Source organism: Helicoverpa armigera, chromosome 16 (genome assembly GCF_030705265.1).
Source record: "Helicoverpa armigera isolate CAAS_96S chromosome 16, ASM3070526v1, whole genome shotgun sequence".
NCBI classification, from domain to species: Eukaryota; Metazoa; Arthropoda; class Insecta; order Lepidoptera; family Noctuidae; genus Helicoverpa; species Helicoverpa armigera.
Genome location: NC_087135.1, coordinates 9,456,020 through 9,472,664, shown reverse-complemented (window position 1 = coordinate 9,472,664; position 16,645 = coordinate 9,456,020). Strand labels below are relative to the sequence as shown.

Below are 16,645 nucleotides of genomic sequence, written 5' to 3'. Positions count from 1 at the left end.
GAAATAAACCAATATAATTTAATCATAAATAATCAAATTCTTATAATATACTTTTATCTCTATTTGAATGAAGATAGAACAAGGTTAACACAAATAGTTATTTTTAGAACGAAAAGCATATTTGTAGCCACGATCCTTAATATTGTGAAACGATGCGTGCCTTCCTATATGAAAATACGTGTATTAATATATCAATTGAGGTTCTTTTTCCCACATAAAATATATTTTTATCAATTAGAATGCTTCCTCAATGAAAACCTGGGAAAGTACCCATGTCTTACGCTTAATTGAACAGTTCATTCATTTGTTAAAATTAAAAATGGTTAAATATGAGTTGGACTCGCGCATATAGGGTTCTGTATCAACAGCTGCTATTTAAATATTAATTAAAATATTTTTACAAACTACCTAATGTTCCGTAAGATGAATAGTTCTAATAGGCAGTCCCTAAGAATCTATCCTACACTTACCTTCCTACTTACGAAATTACTTTCAAATTAAAGATTTTTGGTTAAACACGCAACTCGGAGGATTTAGGCAACCGATTCAGGAAAATGTCATAGTGTTAGACAGCCCATTGAGCCCATTTATCTAGGAAGACTACTTATGTTGACTTTCAATAGTTTTCACGTGTTATACCGCGGGTGGAAGCTAGCAACTGAATAAGTAGAAATATATACTTTCTACCTTATGTAAAGAGAACATAAATAGAATTGATTCAATAATGTATTTCAATTGAGTGGAACTAGTATTATTTTTTGTCTATTGTCCCACCCACGCTTAACATCGATATGAATGAATTCCATTGGTTATGCTCTTCGTATGTTTTCGCTCCAATCATGAGTCATATCGACTTCACTTGGTAGTGAATGAATTGGGGTCATTTGGGTACCTACACCAATTTTTATGAGTGGCCCATGAGTAGGGCCATCCATCCGGGTTTCCCCGGATTTGTCCTCGTTTGGAGGCCGTCCGGGGGACGTCTGGGCGGGGTTTCAAGAAGTGTCCGGGGAAAACCCGGACATTTTTCTTACGAGTTGAATTACAATCGACACACAGACTGCAGAAGTCGAAGTGTCCCAAAACTCAAAAATTTTTGCGCTCGCTTCGCTCGCGGCTTCCTTTCTTGACGCTATCTTTTTTTACGTTTAAGTAGCTACTTTAATATCCCAATATTCAAAAAATGTTTCGCTCGCTTCGCTCGCGGCTTCTTCACTTTGCGGATTTTTTTTATTGTACAAGTTTAGGTGCTTTAGTGACCCAAAACTCAAAAAATTTCGGCGACTTCACTTTACGGTTGTTTGTATTTTTCAACATTTTTTTGTCTAACCAATCAAAAAGGTAGCGCCGTTTTAAAGTCCTATTACTAACAAGAAGCTAACTCCTAGTTTCCATATAAGCTTTCTTATTTATGACCTTCGAAATATTAAGTCATAATCTTTCAATACTAGGTACCTACTACTTGAGCTAGATATGGCCCTGACTTTCCATGTAAGGAAGTACCTCATTCAATTTAAGTATATAATAGTAGTAATAGTAATATTAAAAACTAGGTCTTGTTTTGTTAAAAGAAAAATTCGGACTCGTCCGGGGTAAAAATGCGATTTACGCCAAATGTCCGGGTTTTTTTAATATTTGTCCGGGTTTGGCGAAATTCGAAATGGCAGCCCTACCCATGAGTAACTTTAGTGATGAAACGCGAATTTGCTATCAGTACCTTAGTATTTTCAATTTCATAAGAACTCAATTTTTTCGGTCTTCACCAAATAGATTCAACGAAAAGACCGCAACGTACTATGCCAATTCTTATTCTCCTTGTGCAATTCTTGGTGTCACTCAAATTCCTCTGACACGGAATTGTAACAACGACTACTGAGTAGCATTCTGGGTCTTACGCTTGGGATTTACGTGCCTCCCAGGCACAAAGCGATTTCGGCCCGTCCAGAGAAACGAACCCGAGAGCTCATGCACGGCAGTCGCGCTATGCGACAACTAGAATAACGAGGAAGTTCTAATTCTTATCAAGAGATTTGTTTCTATATCAGCCATCATATAGGCTTTGGAGTGCAAAATGCAAAAAAAAACATTTCACACATTAAATATAACTTGCATAAATTAGTGCCAAAATTAATTCAACCCTAAAAAGGCGCGGCAAACCTCACTAAAACTACAGTAATTCATCATCTACGTTACAATTTCATAGAAAAGCAGAAGCAAGACCTTCTACTTAACGGGGTCAGGTCAACCGTTCACCATGGTTTAGTGCCTAAACTTCAGTAAAATCACCATTATAGTATACACGACATAGGTACCTTCCATGGTACAACTTCTTTTTATCGTAACATTTTTATGTGCGTACTTTTTGTTTCCGTACAATACGCTCGGTAAATTGAAGTTTTTATACGCAGCCTAATGTGGTAATTCGGTCGTGGTAACTGTTTCAGTTTTGACGCGGTTTGCAGGTTATTTTTGGACTTTGATTTGTGACTTCTGCTTGGTTATTGTTATTATATGTTGTTATGAAAATACTTTTTTAATAATAGATTAATAGTGTAATGGAAGATGCTTGTTCCTTCCTTTATTAGATTACTTTTTGTATCTTCTGTCATATATTTGAGACCGTAACTATCAGCTATTTATTACGTTTCACCATTGCTGCGCAAAAGTCGGTCCTGATAAAATCAACGCTAAATCTTTCACATCAAAAATCTCAGACTTTACCATTCCGCAAACTTGTATACAAAACATGACACTTTCCCGTAGTCAGCCCCACAATCCATATGCTAAATAATTCACTAATATATCTAGAAATTCACGACAATCGATACATGAGTAGCCCTTGTTGCATAACAAGCTGCACGGTACAAAAGTGAACCTCCTACCTTCTCTGCAGTCAATATTTTACCCCGTAACTATGGCTAATTTTACACCTTAATCGCTCACTTGATTGCCCCCTTTTATGGCTTCTTAAGCCATGGTTTATGGGGCAGTAGGATTTGGATCGAATATTCGTTGACCTTGGGCGGTGTGGTGCATTATAGATGCATTGGCGGCCGTGAAATGTCGGTTGTGGTATGTTGTGTGGTTGAGTGGCAACTGTTGAAGATTGTTTGAATTGTTTAGAGATGGTGGTTGGTGGTTATCGTGATTTTGATTGAGAATAATTGATGATGAAAAAACTGTCGTCCAATTTTCAAGTCTTCAAATTAGTATAGGTATATAGTTTTCTCTCCCGCGGTTTGAGTAGCATAAACAAGGTGTATTTAAACATGAGTCCACTCCTCCTGATTGGTTCGCTATTATTCAAAGTTTTATTATTCGAAAACCAACTACGATAAAATATATTTCACTAAAGATAGACGCTTCAAAACAACGCAACACGTGTCACTTTGAATTTACACGATGTTTAAAGTGGGAACCTTTAGTTATGGAGAATATGACCTTTGCCACAATGTACAACTACTAATTCCCTCTCATTGCTAGAGATAGACTGACAACTGACACCTACGCAACATTTCTCAACAGTAGCCATCCTCAAAGGAATCTCGAACCAAAATAGCGCAAATGAAGCTTTGAATCTAACTGACGGTTAGCCTACAACCCCTGTTATCTCAAGAGTACATTTATTTATTCCAACGACCTTATTATGTAGTACTTAAAGATTTGGCACAACGCCATCGCGCATACAATTATTTCGTTTAATTTCGGTTTAATAGCCGCTTTGTGTACGGGCATTATGTTTCATTCATAAAAACAGCGGCTATTTAGCGCCAGGGATGTGAAATATCGCACCGCGCGATGCGAGTACGTTCGCTTTGATCGTAGTCAATCAATCGGATCATTTGTCGGTTACATGCCGCATCCTAGTTGTCCGCACAGCTACATACGTGCCTACTGCCGTCCGTCATGTATCCTCGTTGTAATGAAACTCGTTTGTTTGCAGGACTGACGCGACATGAGGTGAACTACAGTCTTCTCGCGCACTCCGCGACCCTAGCACCGATGGAGGATGGAGTAGTTTAAACACATTTATTTTCTTTCGCTGTAGTAGTGCTAGTGGCTGCGACGTTTTGTAATACTGATCAAATCAGTTAATTCCAAATCCTGTAAATGTTTACGCAAATAAGCGGTTGTGCGCAAGGCTAGCGCGAGCTCGACTCGGCATGGACCTCCGAACATATTGGTCGGGTGTCCACGACGACCGGGCAAGTGCAGCTCTAGCCAGGGCGACCACCGAGCGCACCCCGCCCCCACGCCCCGACCCCCGCCCGTCGCCACCACTGCGCTAAAGATGGGCCATTTCGATATAGGCAGGGACCGTAGGAATAATTAGGGGTTTGCGACAAACTACTGACGGAGATTTTGGGTCGTTACCCTACCGAAAGGTGGAAGTAACATTTCCATGAAATCTCTGTTGCTGGTATGAACATATCTAGACGAGTGTCCGTTATGTGCAGGTGAGACCCTGAACGGTCAGCGCCTGATCGAGTTCCGGCTGGGCGCGGAGGCGGAGTCGGAGCAAGGCGAGGGGCTGGCGGTGGCGTCGGCCGAGCTGCTGGTGCGCGCCGAGACGTCGCCGCGCGCGCGCCGCCTGCGCTACACGCTGTGGGCCTTCACCGTGAGCGGCAACGACTCCGCCGCCATCAGCGCGCTGGCGGGCGCGGCGCGGCGCGACCCGGCGCGGCGCTGGCAGCGCCTCGACGTGACGGCGGCGGCGCGGCGCTGGGCGGCGGCGGGGCCGCGCCGCTGCGGCTGCTGCTGGACTGCAGCGGCTGCGGCGGCCGCGTGCGGCTGCGGCTGGGCGGCGGCCAGGCGGCGCGGCCGCTGCTGCGCCTGCTGCTCAAGCCGCCGCCCGCGCGCCGCCGCCGCGCGCTGGACTGCGACGCCGCCGAGCACGGCCGCTGCTGCCGCCAGACCTACTACGTGAGCTTCCGCGCGCTGGGCTGGGACGACTGGATCGTGGCGCCGGAGGGCTACTACGCCAACTACTGCCGCGGCGCCTGCGCCCCCTTCCTCAACTACCACTCGCAGGTGGTGGAGGCGGCGCGGCTGGAGCGAGCCGAGTGCTGCGCGCCCGTGCGCTTCTCGGCGCTGTCGCTCATCTACTTCGGCGCCGACTCCAACATCATCAAGCGCGACCTGCCCGAGATGGTGGTGGAGGAGTGCGACTGCCCGTAGCGGCGCCCGTGTACATAGCCTGCCGCCCGACGCCGCCCGCTCCCGCCGCCCCGCCGCCCCCGCCGCGGCTCGCTTCCGCCGCTCTCGAATCCGATTTAATCCGAATCGATTATAAATAATATTCTCGACTTGTGTAATATTTTGTTCCTCGCGTTCGAAAGACTATATCCTAAAATCGAATAAATAAATGTCCGTGTAGGGAGGGCAGGTGGCGCGTGGGCCTCGCGCCGCGCGTCTCAGGACTGTAGTGTAGTGCGCTCGACGAGACGCGCGGTGCGCGGCGCTCGCGATGCCGTCTCTACACGCCCTAAATAATTTAATACTACGCCGTTTTCTTTCACCCCGTTTGGTGATCGCTTGTAATTATTGTAAACTGTATTATAATAATTATTATAATTATAATTATAATAAATCAACTTTTTCATAATTATTACCACATTTTTTATTTTCCTGCACAATACCTACCCATGGAAGTACCTATGTGTAACCATCATCAAGGCGAATCTGGTTTTCTACCTTAGATTTTCTGACTTATCTTAAAGTCTATATTTTACACGCTGACCTGATTAGTGAGGTCAGTGTGCAAAATAAAAAATTCACTGATTAACTGTGGCAAACCAGCTAAACACAAGGGGTTCAGCTAAGTTCCTAGCTGACCATTCAGCAGTTATGCAAAAACATTATGACATTTGTATACTTATATAACGCTGCAGCAATGACAAATACGTGACCTAAAGCTATCTAAAATCCACCATCAAGTCAGTCCTCAATATTCCTTCAATAAAAAAAAAATAACTGGCCACCTACACACGTTCAACACCTTGTAAAGTACCTACTCGTATTACTAATCTTTTATCCCTAATAATCCCTATACTTTAAAAGAATATTATCGCGGAAGGGAAACTTCTAAATATAAACTCCTTAGGGAAATGTACCAACTACAAGATAACGGATTGATCTGAAAGTATGTGGGAATTTCTCGGAAATACATGATCTATTATCTTCGTACAGGTATCCTATTCGATCTATTATATTCCTAGGTATCTGGTGTTTTAGAACTTTTCATACATTACATACACCTGTGTTCCCTGTAGATTAAAGTAGTAGGCACATTACAAAATGAGAATCATGCTTATTTCTACACGAGTAAAAGACTCTGCTTAGCCTTTTCCCGTTTATAGCGGGGTCCGCTTTTCAGTTCAATCAGATGCAATTAAGTGGCAGTGTTTTACACGGAGCGACTGCTTATATGACCTCTCAACACGGTTACCTGGGCAACACCATACCTTAGGATACCTCATGGTAAGGCTTTGTGGTAAGGATGGTTGTCAGATTTTCTGGCTTCTGACTACCAGAAACGGCTGACAAAGATGTTTAAATAACAGCAAGGCACAAATTAGAAAAGCGTATATAAGTTTAAATAAAAACAACTTGATTGCGTCTCCAATCATGAAACAACATTCAAAGCTATTTTATTATCTTTACCAGTTATCCAGTTTAAGTTTATTATATTTCTGTCATGTCACCTTTAAAATGACATTGACACATTGTATTTAATAAATAAAGAAAATAAAACTAAAGAGGTGAAATATTCTACAATAACTAAATACTCTGTACACGTATTAACGGTATAATTTTAACTCTCGCCACTCCTGATTTTTTTGTGATCAAATTACATACTTCAAAATAAAATGTGTGGTACCACAATCTATCTCTTCAATTAAAAGGTTTCAATTGACTTTGATGTACTCGTATCTTTGGCTAAAATAAAAGGGCAATCCTAAAATAAATACACCTGAATATACTCTGATTTGAATGGTTTTAAAATGTACATTTAAACTTTATGAATGGATGTGAGAAGGTCAAAGAGTTCAGAGATTAAATGTTATTTTTACTTATTAAAGGTGGTTTTAGCTACAAAAGTCATGATCCTTTATTCCATGGAACTTTCCCCGTTGCTGGATCTAGTTTTCGTGCAGTTTATTACATTTTCTTGACTCTAAGTGACTCGTATACAAATAGATGCATTATCAGCCGCGAGAAGATAGAATATCAAATAAATTTTGTTATTAGTAGTAGTAGTTAAAACGTAAGCCATTACATACTTACACTATTTGAACAGTTTCCTTATCTAGAAAACTGTTATACCAATTTCTATACCAATACCTATATCAATTTCAAAAAAGTCACTGTTATTTTGGGCCCACTTATGGGGCAAATATTTTGCTATTGCAATCTATCCGCCCACCACCGTACACTAGTATCTACTACTTCAAATCTCTAGTGTAGGTGTGTGATAGGCAAAATACTTAACTACATTCAGCACAATACCTAGAATACAGAGAAACATCAGAAACATTAAAATAACAATTTCATCGAATTGAAAAGTTCGACGTAATTCGTATCAGATAGAATAAACACTGTTTGATATTTATTTAAAGGACTTATTAAAATAATATGGTATAGACTAGGCTTCCTCCCACGCACTCACATAAAACTGATTTAAAGAAAATGGTAGATAACCTATTTTTTTGATATTCAAAATATACATTGAGGTCAACTCACATATGGGCTAAAAATCTTGCCCTTCATAAAATACTAGCCGTTTTCCCGCGGTTTCACCCGCGTCTCGTGGGAGCTACTTACTGCCCGCACCAGAATAAATATAGCCTATGTTACTCGCAGATAATATAGCTTTCTAATGGCGAAAGAATATTTAAAATCGGTCCAGTAGTTTTTGAGTTTATCCATTACAACCAAACAAACAAAGTTTTCCTCTTTATAATATTAGTATAAATAGTATAGATGAAAATGTGAATGTGAGTGTGAAGTGATGAAAAAACCTGGTATTAGGAGATCAAACAAGATATCAATCAACCGGGAAATAATTAGTACTGAGTGTAGCCTTAAAAGAATATCCAGATGGAAATAATATCTTTTTCACTTTTGGCGACCAAAAAAGAATTATGAGTAGGTGTGCGGAAGAATACTATAACGTACGCATACCTCATTTTCACCAGTATTTTTATCGTCCTACTGGGCACAGGTCTCTTCTCACACAGAGAAGGATTCGCCTTGTTTGCTCAATGTTGGCTGCTGACTTCATAGTCCAGGTTTCCTCGAGATACCTACACCTTTAATCAGTCATTGGTGTCCAAGATATATTTAGAGAGTACATACATATAACTTAAAAAAATTGCATTGGCACTGTCCTGCACGCAAACCTTGCATCTTTTCATATCTATACCTCTCACTAACTCATTCTACAATATAAATTTTCCATGGAATCATTCAAAAAAGAAAACAGAATTCCTACTTACCTAACTCTTTTAATCTTCCCACACAAGTCTTCAGAGAGTCTTCAGTCAATCAAAGAATTGGAACCAATAGGTAGGCGTTCAGAGGGAAACTACCACATTATTCTGTTACATGTATTATTTATTTGTGTCGTGGAAATTAGCACCTAAATACGACAGGCTTTAGTTCTTTTCATATGTTAAAAGACCGGCCTAATCGGACACTCGTGAATGACTGCACAACTGAACACATCGCATCTTGGTAATATTTTGGTACAAGTTATGCCCTGAGTTACGAGTAGTCTTCATCAATAAACGGGCCATAGATAGCTAAGTGTTAGAACACTGAAAGAATTTTCAAATCGGTCTAGTCTAGTAGTTCCTAAGATTAGCGCATTCAAACAATCTCTTTAGATTTATAATATCAGTATCGCTATATACAGATACATTACAGCTGTAATTTCCGTTATCTAACACCGGAATCTTCCACAAGGAAGTCGGAGCAAAAAGATGAGAATCGACAGAGATCTGAAACCAGGATTCATTTGAATAACATACAAAAGAACGTAATAATTTTCTGACAAAAAGCAACAATGTATTGCCGATTGAATATCAATACACAGTGGCGGCCCTAGGGGTGTGCGAACTGTGCCTTCGCACAGGGCCTCGCGCTTGGGGGGGCCTCTCGCTAATATTAAAAAAAAAATAATTAAAAAATACATATATATCTGGTCCAAGAAAACAAATATTTTTCTTTATTTATTTCTTATTCATTCTGCGTTTACTTTTTGAGTTCTCAATTTAACAAAAAAATTGGAACACCAACGTAACAAAAACAACTGGCTCTCGATCCAGTCACGGATTCTTTTTATTTGTGCTTAATTCCGAGTTTAATTTGAGAGTCCTTAAACAAACAATTTTAAAAAATTCGCGCTCGCTACGCTCGCGGCTGTTCACTTGTCAGTACAGTTCATTCTAACATGCTTAGAGTACTTTTATGTCCCAAAACTCGAAAATTTTCGCGCTCGCTACGCTCGCGGCTGTTCGCTTGTCAGTACCGTTCATTTTAACATGATTAGACTACTTTTATGTCCCAAAACTCTAAAATTTTCGCGCTCGCTACGCTCGCGGCTGTTCGCTTGTCAGTACCGTTCATTCTAACATGATTAGACTACTTTTATGTCCCAAAACTCTAAAATTTTCGCTCGCTACGCTCGCGGCTGTTCGCTTGTCAGTACCGTTCATTCTAACATGATTAGAGTACTTTTATGTCCCAAAACTCTAAAATTTTCGCGCTCGCTACGCTCGCGGCTGTTCGCTTGTCAGTACCGTTCATTCTAACATGATTAGAGTACTTTTATGTCCCAAAACTCTAAAATTTTCGCGCTCGCTACGCTCGCGGCTGTTCGCTTGTCAGTCTCGTTCATTCTAACATGATTAGAGTACTTTTATGTCCCAAAACTCAAAAATTTTCGCGCTCGCTGCGCTCGCGACTTCACCTTGCACCGTCCTTTAATATACAAGTTTAGGTGCTTTAGTGACCCAAAGCTCAAAAATTTTTGCGCTCGCTACGCTCGCGGGTTCTTTATTTTCCACTTCTTTTTTTTTCATCCTTTTTTAGCCGAACCTAGAAGGTAGCGCCGCTTGTAAGTCCGTCTATTAACAAGAAAATAACTCCTAGCTCAAAACAGACTTTTCACGTAGGACAAAGGGCCTCGCATAGACCTGCCGCACGTAGCCTCGCAATGGCTAGGGCCGCCGCTGTCAATACACCATCGTCGAGGCTCCGTAGCGATCCGTCGCTGTATCTTTACTAAGGACCCGATGCCACTGCAACTGACGCGATGATAGGATATAAAAACTTACAAAACAAGTAATTTTCCGTTAGAAGCTCTTATTGCCCATGTTCAAAGATATTTAACTAGTACCTATAATATGTTTAAAGTCTTTTCCTAAGTTATAAATACCTACACAAAGGACTTTCTATGCAGCACCTATTGTTATACGTCTCTGACTTTTGTCACTAATTTTGGAGTCATTCCTTGTTACTTCTCATCGACATGCCTAAGTATGTACCGTATACTCCGTACTTATATTTCAGGAAAATCAAATTATTTTCACAACTAATTTACTGAAGATTACTTATAAAACTACTCAATTAATTATCTCTTATCGTTGTATTTAGTTTAAGACCGTATATTATCGTTTGCTAACTAAAAGCTAGTGTTAACATATCTTCCGCCCTGCCAATGCAGTGTAGCTAACACTCGTACAAAGTTGTCGCGGGTCCCGTCAGACGAAGTGTCCGCACAATGCTTGGCGCCGCGGAGTCGCACCTCGGTTACACCTAGGGTTGCTACCGATCTTTTTTTTACGCTTTATGGTTGATTGCTTTTTCGACTATCTCTGTGTATCAAACATTTAGGCTGCGTTCAAACAAAACTGACTGTCAGCCACCGAATATCCGCGTCTAAGCATATTACGCATAACATATCGTCAGTTAGATGTGAACTGAAAGTGAATATTGTATGGTAATACAATAAACTGCATAGCGTTCGCTCACATTTGGCGGATGACAGTCAGTTTGGTTTGAACACAGCCTTAAATTGGTCGATTATTGTTGTTTATTTTTTTTTTGTTTGATTAGCAAGGATTGAGCCCGTCTTTTTTGTGTTTTTCTTATTTATTTGTCACAAAACAATGAAACAGTTCTCGTTTGTAATATGCTTTTGTGATTACAATCTCAAGCCCAGATGTTTATTCATTTTCTGATTGCGTACAGAGCGCGTTGCAATCCGATTTAATTCTTTTCTATTTCAAACCCAATGTACACTCATTAGATTAACAAACCGTCTTCTTCCATTTATTTAGTGCTAACATTTCCCAACCCTACAAACAGCAGTGATTGAAAGTCGCCGCACAGCCCTGCGTCGGCAGTTGTGACGATTCGGGTACGAGTGCGTGCGATCGATGCTCACCGCAGACGACGCGGCGCCGCCGTCGACACTCGCGCTACACTCTTGGACCTTCTTGGTATGTAGCTGGCTGAATATTTTTTTTTTAAATTTCGAATGTCTTTGTAGAAGTCTTGATATATCGAGAAGATTTGAATTTCGAATAGAGAATTCTTAGTTTTTTTAATTAGAATCTGTGCGTAAATAAAATCTTTTTTTTGTATTACTTATTTTATTTGGAGGTTATAAAATGTTTGCAGTCAGACGGTGCTAAGCGAATAAAAACACAGGTAAGAATATTCGTTTTTTAGGTCGATTAGGGGTTCACAATATTAATGGAAATAAATTTTTAATGCGAAATGCTTTTTTTAAAGTAATAGACAACTGCAACGGCTAATCGAATTTTCCATAACCTAAATTATTAATTGTCGAAATAAACTCAAAAGAGCCCTTTATTAGATACTTGTAAAAACTAGCCTTCGTATCCTGTTACATATTACATTTTATTCATGTTTATTTTTATGCCAGTGCTGTAAGAAAAAATATGGGATGGGAATAAAATATTTTTCTAACAAGCCAGCTACTTACATAGAGACGTTTATCTCGATCCGGCGCCCGCCAGTCTGTCTGACTACAGTAAACAGGCTACAGTTTGGTAGATAATGCATCTCGCAAACAGACTTATTCCCTTGTCTGGAAGCTTGTAACTGCCAGCCCTATTCGCATTATAAGCTTACGCACACATTGATGCAGTATGTGTTTGTGTGAAGTGCACTTTATTACAAGCAGTATCTGTCAAAATCAAAAATCGAAGTTTAAAATTGTTTAAAAGGTACACGTCAAAGTGACAAAACGACGTCCTGGCTGTAAAGAAAAAGGAAGCAAGTCGGATACAAAACTATATTTTGAGTGCAATTTGTTATTAATAACACAGGTCAACAGCATTTTTGGTGCAAAGGTGAAATATACAATTTCTTGTAGGATATTAGATACGTAATCGAAGTCCAGAACATAGAGTTGCACTAGCACGTAGGGATTTAGAGATATACCCCTCCTAAAGTACCAAAAACGCGATTTTAACGATATTTGACGATTTTTTTGAAGTACAGCAAAATAGTTTTTTTTGTTTCTATCTATAGCATTATATAGTACCACTCTTCCCGATTGAAATTCATTTTTATTTCCAACGTTAAGAGTTTAAATTTTCATGAAATATGTATACAGCTACGATAGTTCGATCTTCCCTATATTTCATTTGGCCTGTTAGTATGAAAAAACTCCACTTTAGTTATAAAATGGTATATATCGGGAAATAAAACTCGCAAAAATATAAATTAAAATGGGGTTAATGCGGGGAAAGTAGTACTATATGATGCTTTAGTTAGAAATTCCTATAAATTTCATAAAAAAACGCGTTTTTGGTACTTTAGGAGGGGTATATCTCTAAATCCCTGCGTGCTAGTGCAACTTTATGTTCTGGACTTCGATTACGTATCTAATATCCTACAAGAAATTGTATATTTCACCTTTGCACCAAAAAAAAAATTATAATTTGTTGACCAGTGTAAGTTACTGGGTAGAAGATTTGGACAGTGGTAAAAACATAGGGTCGCTTTCTCTTCATTTCAATCTTAAGAACTGACTGTAGGTTCACTTACGATTTTAATATTTATTCTCTTATTCTAACTTGCTGTGAGAACGTACTACAAAGTGAAATATGATGTGACTTTCATAGTTCCTGGCTGTCATTCTAAATTTGAAAAGCGCAACGTTCCGTTCAAAAAGAAAAAATACTGGCAACTCTATTATGACGCACGCACACAACTAAACATGTCTAGCCTTTTTTTATTTGAGTACTAACCATAGAGTTCTAGACTGCGTCGGTTGTCTGGTAGATAATGAAGTGCGACTGTTGAACTTGGGGTCGCGGGTTCAATTGCCGGGTAGGGTAAGTGAATTATTTTTGCACTAAATTATTTGGCAATATGCGTAGAAACTAAGTTTCATATATACTTCAAAGTTAATGATAACACCTCGTGTGAAATACCACGCCCTTTCCAAGGGTTCAAACTAACACCATATCAAATTTCACTGTAACAGGTTCAGCCGTTTAACCGTGACGGCTTAACAGACAGACAGTATTATTTTACATTAAGGATTCAGTGTGACGTACATACATTATATTGTAAATGTAAATTCAGTATATGTCAGTAAATACAGACTTAATCAGATAAACATTAATTTATAATGTGATCAAACATAGATCTTATTATTTCGTACGAATGGTATTTACTTAGGTACAAATATTATTGCTAAAGTCTAGATTTCTGGAAAGACTAGATTCTAGATAGGAGGATGTTAACAATTCTTGTATAACTTAACTACTTATTTGAGATAACGTAGATTCACACATATAATTTTGTATTACTTAAGTAAGTCTTAGCTATAAAGTCAGACTTTATATAGGACTAATATATATTTTTTTATGTATTTGTTCCTTTATTTCAGGCAACAAGGGCCCACAGAAAATACAATACATAAATAATTAACAACACAATACTTATAAACTGATACATTAAAAAATAAAAACATTTACATAAAATATTTTTTTTAGGTCATTCTGACGAGGATTTTTTGTACCAGTGCATTTAAATAATATGTTTCTTCCAATTACCACACCGATTCGTTTTTTTCCTCTTGCACTCAGAAGCAATTTGCAGTTTTTGAGAAAGGAGGCCAATTAGCCCACCATATAATTCATAGACGGGAATCACAAGCGTGAAACGATCTTCAGAGACCAACAAATAAAACTACATACTTCTGTTAAATGTACCAGACATTTCCAAAATACTCAAAATAGATTCGTAGATAAGCTAGCAACATGACAAGACATTCAAACACATGATTCACATAGCTATGGTTCTGTGCGGTCTAGTGTTCTCACGGAATAAGGAAAGGTGAGCGGAGATGCCATAATGCTGGTAGGTCAGGCACCTTCTTCTAGGTCAAATTCGTACGGTGGGCACGATCAAAACGATCAGTGAAGACTGACCTAACGAAGCGTTTGGGTTCTTTGAGACATCTGTCAACTATGTTTGATATTACAAGGGTCCAAAGAAGGCGTATAAGGGAGAAAACTGTAACGTTTCTCGTCACCGGTTCACACGCATTTTGATGCGCTTCTCAGGTGATTTTCCGATATGGCACCTTTTTTTTTAACGACGCAAATGACCCCTCCCGCTGTGGGTTAGCAGCGTTGAGAGAGTGTCAGATTCTTACTGACTAACAAGCGTCGTGTTCCGTCGTAGGCCTTTTATGTAGGTACCAGGGCCGCGGTAACTCTTTCGAACAATCCCGCAGCCCCGGCAGGAATTGGCCCTGCTGGGCCCCGCTGTCCGTTATAGCACCTCCGCCTAGTAATTTGTTCTCCATGAGTGTACCCCACGCATGACATTCCCATGGCGTACGGTCACATACTCGAATACCTCTGGTCTCTGCCTACCCCTAACTGTTAATCTACTAATGTTGATGTACCTAGTTACAATCAACCAAGGACCATTTTCACCAACAACGTAAACATCGGTTTTTCTTAACCACTGTTAACTTTGAAAATTGTAACGTGAAACATATCAAAGAGTTGTTTTAAGAAAACTTTCGTTTATGTTGTCGGTGAACTCTAGCCTAAAGAGTGCGTGTGTTGAATAGCAATTATATCGTTCTATGAGACAAATTATTTTTATTGCATAATTGTATAACCAATAACCAACCAGTCTTACCGTAGGGTATTGGGTTGCCCGGGTAACTGGGTTGAGGAGGTATCATCAGCCTAACCTTGTATTGATTAACCTTATTTATTTATTTAAAACACCTGAAACTATCTTTACAGGATCTGTTATCCTAATACGACAGCTAAGAACTAAACACTATTTAAAAACTACATTATTTATTATAATTACGTCTAAGTATTCCAATAAAGTGATAATTTATATTGATGATGTATAAGTAATTTTATAAATAGCGGGATCTAATATATGCCGCATGTTTTCTAAATAAATAGCTGTTTCCCCTGTCCTTAAAATATAGCCTTCGTCTATAAGAAGATAGTGTAGCTTTCCAACAAGAAAGAGTTATTCAAATCGGTTTCCAGTTTCGGAGGCCGGGTACAAAAAAATAGTATTTATAATTAGTACCTACATAACATGAAAATAAGATAACATTAATAGCATAGCTTTTTTAGCTTTTTTAGGCTATAGGTAACATCAGTGCATACTTGCCTACGACCATTTTCCTAATGAGAGCTTCGTCAGATTTCATAAAATACTGTTTATCTCTCTCTTTTTTGAGCTACATCCTGAAGGAACTATTCCAAATAAGCAATGCCATTATGCTGGTTTTTACGTATTTACAAAAAAAACATTAAAATTCATACAGCCGTTTTTCTGTAAAAACATAGAGACATACTCCACCCCATACGACCTATATGAATTGGTGCAGTGGCGGATTTACCAATAGGCCAAGTAGGCCAGTGCCTAGAGCGGCAGATTTAGAGGGGCGGCAAATTTTGCAAATTTTTTTACATGTTTTTTTTTATAATTGAGTATATGAGTACACAATTCATATATAAATAAACGATTAATAAACGCAAAATGAATAAACTGTAATATATACTTAGGTACTTACGTGATCATGAATTTTAAAATATTCTAATAGCGTTTCAATAAAAATAAAATAAAAAATCCGCTCGCTTCGCTCGCGGTTTTTTCATGATTCCTGGTTTGTTCTGCGCTCTTTGAGTCCTCAATCTAACAAAAAGTTAAAGCACCGAAGTAGCAAAAACAACTGACGATTTCTAAGATTTCTATGCTGTTTATGAGGTGGAGGACATTTGTGTCCCAAAACTCGAAAAATTTTTCTTTTGCTTTTTCACTTTACACTGGGTTTTTTTTTTCAAACTTGTTTGAGTATTTTTGTGTTCCAAGACTCAAAAAATTTCGCGCTCGCTGCGCTCGCGCCTTTCACTTGACAATAACTATTTTCTTTTGGTGTTATTGCATCCCAAACATCAAACATTTCGCGGCTTCTTCTCTTTGCAGTGGTTTTTTTTCCACTCTTATTTGGGTAGGTATTTTTGTGTCCCAAAATTTGAAATAATTGCGCTCGCTTCGCTCGCGACTTTTTCACTTTACGACGGTTTTTTTTACTCGTTTTGGTACAAAA

The 16,645-nt window shown here is 39.1% G+C and overlaps 1 protein-coding gene across 1 annotated transcript; it reads left to right on the top strand.

Moving 5' to 3' along the window:
- The first annotated feature begins 4,291 nt into the window (after positions 1–4,291).
- On the top strand, positions 4,292–5,566 carry LOC110372107 (inhibin beta chain). Its single transcript, XM_021328645.3, is given in 3 exon segments — positions 4,292–4,319; positions 4,437–4,736; positions 4,739–5,566. Coding segments are annotated over 3 exon segments (768 nt in total). The 3' UTR covers positions 5,179–5,566.
- Positions 5,567–16,645: the final 11,079 nt, after the last annotated feature.